The sequence below is a fragment of the Echinops telfairi genome, unplaced genomic scaffold (genome assembly GCF_000313985.2).
Source record: "Echinops telfairi isolate 266 unplaced genomic scaffold, ASM31398v2 ScPeMD7_4;HRSCAF=17, whole genome shotgun sequence".
In the NCBI taxonomy this organism is placed as follows: Eukaryota; Metazoa; Chordata; class Mammalia; order Afrosoricida; family Tenrecidae; genus Echinops; species Echinops telfairi.
The window spans coordinates 50,067,552-50,077,214 of NW_022103900.1; the positions used below are offsets into that span (position 1 = coordinate 50,067,552).

General features: G+C 40.1%; 1 protein-coding gene across 1 annotated transcript in view; it reads right to left on the reverse strand.

Moving 5' to 3' along the window:
• The window catches only part of THSD7B (thrombospondin type 1 domain containing 7B), a 936,033-nt gene that overhangs the window by 691,369 nt on the left and 235,001 nt on the right, over window positions 1-9,663 (reverse strand). Inside the window, exon 3 of the mRNA XM_045298904.1 lies at window positions 7,720-7,968. Within this exon, the coding sequence (XP_045154839.1) occupies window positions 7,720-7,968 (249 nt within the window). The remainder of the gene's footprint in view (window positions 1-7,719; window positions 7,969-9,663) is intronic.

Genomic DNA, 9,663 nt, shown 5'->3' on the forward strand with positions numbered 1-9,663 from the left:
TTCTATTCTAACACACATAGCTCTATTCTAACACACATAGTTCTATGCTAACACACATAGTTCTATTCTAACACACATAGTTCTATTCTAACACAGTTCCATGGCAACTGGGAAAGAGTAAATAGTAATCAAATGATGATCCAGGCTGTTTTCCGGGTGCTAACATAACAGAAAATTTTGCTGAAGATCATCCAGTAACAGTTGCAACAGTGCATTGCCAGAGAGACACCAGAAATGCAGCCCGGAGTCATAAGAACATGAGGAACAAGGGATATCATTGTTCATGTCAGAGGGATCTTGGCTGAAAGGAGAGAATATCAGAAAGATGTTCATTGTGTTCTATTGATTATGCTAAGGTATTTGACTGTGTGCATAACAAACTACAGGTAGCCTTGATAGGAATATAATTGTGCAGATGAAGATCCAGGATTGCAGCCTTCAGTATGAATTACCACTCAATGTAAAGGAGACCAAAACCCTTACAACTGGACCTCTATTTACTCTTTCAATGAACTTATATGTCATCATGTCCACTTCAGTGTTACTTTCCTCCTTTCAGAGGGATATTTAGATCTGAGGAGTAAGGAATCTGGAGAGTGTTGTGTTTCCTTGTTTGTTTGTTTCCATGAAGCAATTTATTTTACTTATTTTATAGATTTTTTTCAAGGCAAACCCTCCATTTTTGATCACCACCACCCCCATGGCCCCATTATCCCTCCCTTCTCCCTATGCCCACCCCTTCCATTGCCTCTTTGTACTCGTCAGTTTTGCCTATTGTTGTGTCAACCACATTTCTTCTTGTTTTTCTTATAACAGTGATGATAATAAATGCTTATGTTTGTGAGATGGACTGAGTTTGCTTGTCATAACGTTCTCGACTTCTATCCATGTACTTGCATCATTAAAGAGAGTTATCATTGCTGTTATTGATGCATAAAATTCCATAGTATAAATGTACCAGAGCTTGTTTGCTTAACCATTCTTTCAGCATTTGTTATTTTCCATTCCACTGAATTTTGCCAAAAGTGTCAGTGCAAGATGATATCTCATTGTTGTTTTAATTTATATTTCTCTTATTTCTAGTGATCATTAAAATTTCTTCATATGGTTGCTAACAGGTTTTTTGTTGTCTTTAGTAAATTGCCTATTCATGTCTTGTGCGTTTTTGTTTGTACTATTTGTGTTTTTCTAGTTAGATGTAGTTATCTATAGATTTTAGAGATTAGCCTTTTGTCCGATATACTCATTACTAAATATTTTCCCAATTCTTGGGTTCTCTGTTGACATTATTGATGAAGTCTTTTGTAGTGCAGAAATGTTATATTTTTAGTAGATCCAAATTCTTATTTTGTCTTCTACATTGTGGTTATTTTTCATTATGTTCATAGTGTTTATGCCTTGTATTAAAGTCCCTAAGCTTGTATCCTATTTTATTTATTATTGATGGTTTTCATACTTGTGTGAGTTATATTTAGGTTTTTGATCGTTCTTGAGTTTGTTTTTGTATATGGTGTGAAATATGGTAGCATCTTGGTAAATATAGAAAAGAATGCTATTGTCAAGGATTTCACCTGGCTTGAATCCACAATCACTGCTCATGGCAGCAACAGTCAAGAGATCACAGCACATTGCACGGGTAAAATTGCTGCACACGAGCTCTTAAAATGTCAAAAAGCAAGGCTGTTAATTTCAGAACTAATGTGTACCTGACCCAAATAAATGTAAATTTGATTGCCTCACATGCATGGGAAAGTTGGACATTGAATGAGGATGACTGAAAGGTGCATTTAGATTATGGTGCTGGTGAGGAATATTGAAGGAGCGTGGTGGATTGCCAATAGAAGAAAGAAATCTGTCTTGGAAGAAGTATAAGCAGAATGCTTCTTAGAAGCAAGGATGGTGAGACTTTGTCTGACCTACTTTGGACATGTTGTCAGGAGGGACTCCGTTCTGCAGAAAGACACCATACTGGGTAAAGCCGAGGGGCAGTGAAAAGAGGAAGACCTTTTGGCAAGACCCAGTGGCTGGAACAATGGGCTCAAAGATAAGAACAATTGTGAGGCTGGCACAGGACTTCCCTCTGTTGAATAGAGGGTCGCTTTGGGTCATAACCACCTTGAAGGAACCAAACAGCAAATAATAACCATCACTAAGGTTAAGGAAAATAAATCAACAAAAAGTCATATTCATATTTAAGGGGATGATGTGCATTACTGTTCTACATTCAGAAAACAGGGCTATATTGTTCTGGACTATCTAGTTTTGGAAAAGGGTATTACAAAGAATCAAAACAATTGAACAGCAATTACAGGCCCTCAGTTTTCGGTCACTAAGAGTTCAGTTTTCAGTCTCAGTTTTCAGCGACTCCAGGCACTAATACATTGGCAGGTCCAAGCAAGTTTGAAAGAACATGTCTTCACAGCACATCAACACCGGTAACTGCCTGCATTCCTACGGGCAAAGGAAGAAACAAGCAAGCCCGGTATTTATCCTCCACCCTTTTCTTTGGTTCCTTATCTGGCTTTTTGTGATGCTGTTGGGTAAGTGTTGGACTGCTGGCTCCAGGGTTGGAGGTTCAACCCCATCAGCTGCTCCTCAGGAGAAAGTTGCACTATCTTCTCCTATAAAGATGAACAGCCTCAGAAACCCTGTGTAAGGTCCCTGTGGGTCAGAACGGATTAGACAGCAGCTGGTTTGGTGTTGATTTGTTTCCTTGGTTTATCATTAACTTCACTACTCATCCAAAATTTAAATTCCTTCAGGGATTCCCCAGAATTTTCTCCTGGAAGGTTTTTTTATCTAGAACATCTAATAAAACTGGTTTTAATGCCTCAAGGAGATTTTGGAGAAAAGGAGGCTGATCTTGTAGTCCCTAGGAAAATGGTAAAGGTACTTGCCTGCTAACGTAAAGGTTGGATACTTGAGTCAAGCCACAGGTGCCACTGAGGAAAGGTCTGGCAACCTACCTCTGAAAATCAGTCAGGGAAAATCTTACAGAGCACAGAGCTTCTCTGACACACCTGGAACTGCCAGGAGTCAAAGCAGGCATGAGCTGAAGTCCCTTTAATGGCAGCAGGTTTGTGGCCTCGGGGCATGGTTTTATAAGCAAAGTATAATGTTCTTCAGGACACACAGGTAGGTCTCCAGTAGGATTTTGCACATACACATTTTATGAAAAGTTTATCCATAAGAAACATGAATTCATACATTTGAGAAACAAGATGTGATAGATTCAAAGAGCCTATCTATTCAAAGTCAGACCAGAGTAGTGAAGCAAGGTTTTATAAATTGACTTTTCTATGTAGTAATATGACAAAATATAAATACTATCAACCATGCAGCTTCTGCCTTGAGATCCCAAAATGTTTTCTCTACATTTGTCACTGTCACTATTTAATATCAGTTTCTTACATTTGATTCCTAACTCAGAACGATCATCCAAAAGGTGGACTAGTCGTCTTCTTATGGACACTGTTGGCTCCCTGTGGGGGGATGGAAGATGTTGCAAATTATCTGAGGTGTCACTTCCAGGAAAGATGTCTGCAGTTGACATTTTTCAATATCCGTGTGTGATGGATGCACTGTCTTCAGCCAGAAGACAAGGGTTCCTTGCTTAAACAAAAGAGATAAACTTTTGCAGAATTTGAATATGCCGAGCCTCTCTGATATTTGAAGACAGAAATCTCACAGCTTCTGTGCTGTCTATCTTGCCTATCTATTAAACAGAACCATCTTATCTGTTAGGGTCTCAGAATGGTTTTCACCATCTCCTTCTTGGGGATGTAGGATCTCACACATTAGATGCCATAATGTCGGACAAAGAAGAGGACTGAAGTGAAAAATCATCTTACAAAACTGGCCTCTTTCAGTGTTTGGGGCCAAAGAATAAAACAATTCACAAGTTTATGATTCCCACTCAGAGAGGAGAGGACCACATCAGAAGAGGAGGTGTTAAATTTCTGTCACTGCCTCCTATATGCAGGAAAAACTGTAAAAGCTGGAAACTACCTGAAAGAACCCTGTCAGAGAAGGAAAACTCACTGCTTGTTGTCATTTTGGCTGCCTGAGTGTGAGTTCCTACTCACAGCAGCCCTGCGTCTAATAGAACAAAACACACTTGGTCCTGCGCCATCCTCACACATGTTAGAGCCCGCTGCAGCAGCCACTGTGTCAATCCATACCATTGAAGGCCTGCCTCTTCTACAAGGCTTGTGTAAGCGGGGGGGATTCTAAATACTAAGAGAGAAGTGGAGACACCCTGTCAAAGGCTGGAACCATGGGCGACCTGGGAAAACAAGGTAGTCTCATCAGGTTCCACCGCGCACTGGGGTCCTGTGTGAGCATTCAGTGTTATGTTGGACGTGGGACACAGTTAAAAGTGCAATGCTGAAGAAAAAGCCTCTGAGGGTCGGTGCATTCATATGTCTGGATCCCAAATTCACAAGTTCGCAGCTTCACAGTACTGGATATAAAATGCTTCTAATTGTCATAATATAGACTATGTTTCTGTTACCATTTAAATCAGCCGAGGACTGCCCAGGACACATGCAAGGTGCTCTAATCCCACAGAGAGTTGATGGCAATGGACTCCACCTGGCAATGATGGAGTTGATGGCAATGGACTCCAATCTTTTCGTGTAATTAAGCCTGCAGGCATCATTCTATTATTAAGGACTGGAAAGCTGGTCAGTGGAATAAAACCAAATGCTGCTTAGTAGAATACTAACAGGCAGAACGTTTATAAACCAAGTTATTCAACTGAGAAATCCTTTTTGAGAAATATTAGTATTCAGGAAACAGAGTGCCCTCCTCAGCACATTTGCTCTTGTTATATCCTCTCCTGGGACTATTTCCCCCATAGTTACCTAGATGGTCAACCTCTTCACTCATTAAAGTCCCAATCCAACCTCACATTTTCTGATGAAGCTTATTGCATCTACTAAGCAGAGCCCTGGTGGCGTAGCAGTTATGCTTGGGCTGACAGCCTTAAAATCAGCAGTTCAAAACCAGCAGACACTCCTTGGGAGACAGATGGGGCTTTCTACTCCCATAAAGAGTTTATAGTCACAGAAACTCACGGTGGGCAGTTCTACCCCATCCTATAAGGTTGCTGTAAGTCAGCATTGACATAGTGACAATGAGTGTGGCATGGTTTGGTGATAATCCCTACAACACCATCTAGGAAAAAAAGCTACCCTTATTTTCTCTAGTTTCTTTTCTTGTGCACAGCACATTCTCAAAATACATTGTTTACTTATTAGATTTACTTGGTATGAAAACCACGCTCTTCTCTTTTGTTGAGTCTCTTGCTTATCCATAATCAAGATAAATTCATACATACCAAAAACAAGAAGTGATGGATTTAAAACTGGAATGAGCTTAATGGCATTCAATAAGAACATCACAAATATTGACATTTCCACTAAAATGAAAGCTGAAGAAGGCCAGGGAACTTTGCCAATTTTGTTTGCTGACGTGCCTGAACGATTAGCATATGGTACTTAGCATACAGTAATAACTCAACAAATATTTGTTAAATGAAGATTGTAGCTCCAAGAGCAAAGAGAGTTGAAAGGTAAAAGAAAAATAATTATTGTAAGAGAGTTGAAAAAATATCATATGAAGAGTTAAGAGAAATGCATATTTTTTCCTTGCTGGAAAAAAAATTGAGTCAATCAAAATTTCCTGATGCAGGGGGACCAATCAGGCTGAAGTTTGAGAAAGAAGAAAGGCACTTTTGTTTCTTCACATGTTGTTTCTATGTCTCTTGTTCACAAGGAATTTTCACCACAGATGGCAACGTAGAAACAAAAGTTAATACACAGCCTTTATGCTTCCCTGTGGTAAAGTACATCCCCCAGTTTCCGCCATATGAGAACGCCAGTTAAACTTGATGCTGTTATTGTCATTTATGCATTTCCAAGACTCCTCCGTCCTACACATCCTCTGTGTGGCTTCTGTGGTGGTTGTTGGTATTATGGTTTGAGTGTCAACATCAGCAACGGTTTCAGACTGGAGGGTCAATTCATATGAAAAATTGGCAATCTCTGTTCTCAGCTGTTAGAGTCAAATCAAATGAAACTCAATAGGGAAACTTCATTTTGAAAATGTCTTAAATTAATACCATTTCATATTATTTTATTGGGAAAAATTATGATTTACATGACTACCTGTGTATGAACATAGAGTCACTTTTTTTGTTGTAAGTGATTAACACACTCAGTTGATAAATAAGAGGATGGTCATTTGGGTCTGCCCAGAGGGCCTCAATAAAAAGGGCTGGCTAGATACTTCAAAATAATCAGACATGAAGTCTTGGTGGAGCAGCTCTGCCCTGAGATACACGAGGTTATCCTGAGTCAGAATCAATTGACAAAAGAAACTTGCTTCTCTAACCAACACCAACACCCCGAATGCACACCTCATCTCAGGTCAAACAAACAGCCAGGCTACAGTTCATCCATAGTTGTCTAGTTCTCGGCCTGGCCCCCTCATGAGCTAAAAACCCAAAGGAAAATGTACAGGAAGCTTTTTCAGGAGCTTTTTAAGCAAGCAAAGAAAAAGGGGGCTTCAAAAAGTTTGTGGAAAATTGGAATTTAAAATAACATTGTGAAGCCTCCTAGTATAAAAAAATCAAGATATTAAAATATAGCTACTAAGCTATATGATATCACTTTTTTCTAACAATGTCTATCTACCCAGAGACTCTAGAAAAAGGCATTTCCACTGAATGATGAAGAAATTTGGAAACAGAACTGGCTGAGAATAAGGGCTCTGCTACTCATTAGCTATAAAAACATAGAACATATTGAAGCTTTGTACACATTAATTGCCTTATTTGCAAAATGAGGTTGCTGCAAATGGCTTTTTAGTTTGTTATAATTATTAAGTGAGACATGTCAGGGAGTAATGAGTAACAGTACTTAAGAAGTGCCAGGTGATGTATAAAATAAGATTTGCTCATAGAAGAGGAACTTAAGGCATGAGACATTATTCAACTTGCCAAAATTTACATTGTTTCAGAGAAACAGGCTCTCAATCCACTCTTCATCCTTTATCCTACAATACCTAATAGGGAACTGTGTTTGCCTGGGTAGACTAGAGAAACACATTCACAGACATCCATATGTGTATATGAAAGCACTTTATATAAAGAGTAATAGTATATTAAGAAACTATCCCAGGCCAGTCCAGATCAAGTGCATACGTCTGATATTAGCCCATATGTAGGATACCAGTGTGCAAATTCCTCTTCAGACTCACACAACACATATAATGATGCAGACTGCAGGAATATCACAGGCCTGTGGGTGGAAGTCTTGTGGATCTAGTGGCAGTGGAAGCATCTCAGTGCTGGTGTGGGTCTCCATGTGGCTCCTCCAGCTCCAGGGCTCTGGTTCTGTCAGTGTAGCTCCATGTGGCTTGTCAACAGGAATGTTTTGCGGGAAAAGGAAGCAGAGAGAGACTGTGTCTGGCCTCCAGTGAGCTATTTATCTCTATTACATCTCCAAAATGAGGTCAGCCAGCTGCGACCTGATTGACAGACTAAACTCCACCCCTTTACTCTTAATAGTCTCAAATTGACACCAGATTATGTAACTACCACAGGAACTTTGTACTGAGAAAAGATTAAATAAAGGGATTTTGCATCTCATACTTCCCTTTCACTACACCAAATATATGTGATATCAAATACTCACACCAAAGAATGCACAATACCTGGGACAGTGCTGCAAAAGTTCTCCCTGGACAATGCAGGCCTCTTTCTCGAGAAGTTCAGGGCACTCCTTTCCACCTCCAATAGCAAGGTGCTTCACATTGCGGCTCCTACTCCTGAAGCCAGGAGAGAGACTCCCAGAATGACAGGTCTTAGAGCAAGGGCTCCAGGAGGACCACTCGGTGGTTTCACAGTCTTTTGGCATGAGGCAGGATTGAACAGTCAGAGGGAAGGAGTCTTGCATGCACAGGCTGATGAAACAGAAGCAGAAAACAGGAGGCCATGTATTAGAAGAAAAATTGATATCTGCTTTAAGTTTCCAAATTTAAAACATAAAAGAAAAATAGGAAAATTCAGACCAACTCAGAGAAACCCTTTGTGGGACAGAGTAACTCCTAGGGTTTTCTGTGGTAGATTTTCCAAGAGAATATCATCAAGTCTCTCATCTGAGACATCTCTGGATGGATTGGGGCTTAAACTTTTTGATTATCAGCTAAGGATTTAAAGATTTATATTACCCCAAGGGACATCTAAAATTCCAAATAGGAGGATCTTTAAAATGCTAAAGGCATCATGATAAAATACTGGAAAGCATAATATTTTACAACCACTCATCATTCAGTTTGTCATACTGTGTGGCTTGTGTCTTTCGGAAGCTATGTCACTGGTATGTCAAATACCAGCAGGGTCACCCAACGTGAACAGGCTTCAGCAGAGCTTCCAGACTCTGAACAGAATATGACAAAGGACTTGACTGTCAACTTCTGAGGAATCAGCCAATGAAAATCGTATGGCTAGCACTGAGATATTGTCAGATACCTAAACCGCATGAAGAGAAGAAGCAGAGACTGTCAGAGAGGGTGCTCGAAGAGGAGCCCCTCAGGCATTCACGCTGACCTTAATGACATGGATGGAGTAAATTAGCCTTCAGCACCTTCATCTGCTGACGGGGCATGACTCAAAGTAAACAGAAATAGCTGTGAACATAAATGAAACATCTGAGCTTGGAATGTCTGAATATAAGAATATAAGAAACAGACGTTGTCAAAACATGAAATGGAAGACATAAAGAGTAAGCTGAAATGAACTGGCAATGACCATTAGAAATCAGCCAATCACGTGGTTTTCTATGCCAGGGATGACACCGTCAAGAGGAACAGCTTTGCATTCATCACCAAAAAGGACATTTCAAAATCTACCTTGAAGCACAATGCTGTCCAAATACAAGGAAATCTAGTCAATACAAGTTTTGTTTAAATGTATACACCACCAACAAAAGCTCATGATAAAGAAATTTTAAAATTCTAGCAACATCTTGACTCTGAAGTTAATCAAACATGCCATCAAGATGTATTGATAATTATTGGCAGTTGGAATGTAAATGCTGGAAACAAAGATGAAGGACTATTAGATGGAAAAGTTGGTTTGGGTGATAGAAAAGAAGTCAGAGGTCATATAATAGAAATATGGAAGACCAACAACTTCTTAATGGCAAATACCTTTTCCAACAACACACAATGAGACTATACATGTGGGCTTATCCAGATGGAATACCCAGAAGGCAGATTGACTATGTCTGTGGGCAGAGATGATGGAGAAGGTCAACATCAGCAGCTGAAACTGGCCAGGGATCCACGATGGAACGGACAATCAATTGCTCATATGGAAGCTCAAGTTGAAGCTCAAGAAAATTAGAGCAAGACCACAAGAACCAAAATGTCTCCTTGAGTCTATCCTACGTGAATGTCAAGAACATCTCAGGAACAGATTTGATGCATTGAACGCTGACGACAGAAGACCTGATGAGCTGCAGGAGGACATCCAAATCTTCATGCATGAGGAAAGCAACAGGTCGTTAAAAAGATAGGAAAGGCTTCCCCCTGCAGGTTGGCCGCCGCGTGCACACGCCAGCGAGGGCCGAGGAGAGAAGAAACAAAGTTCCCAGC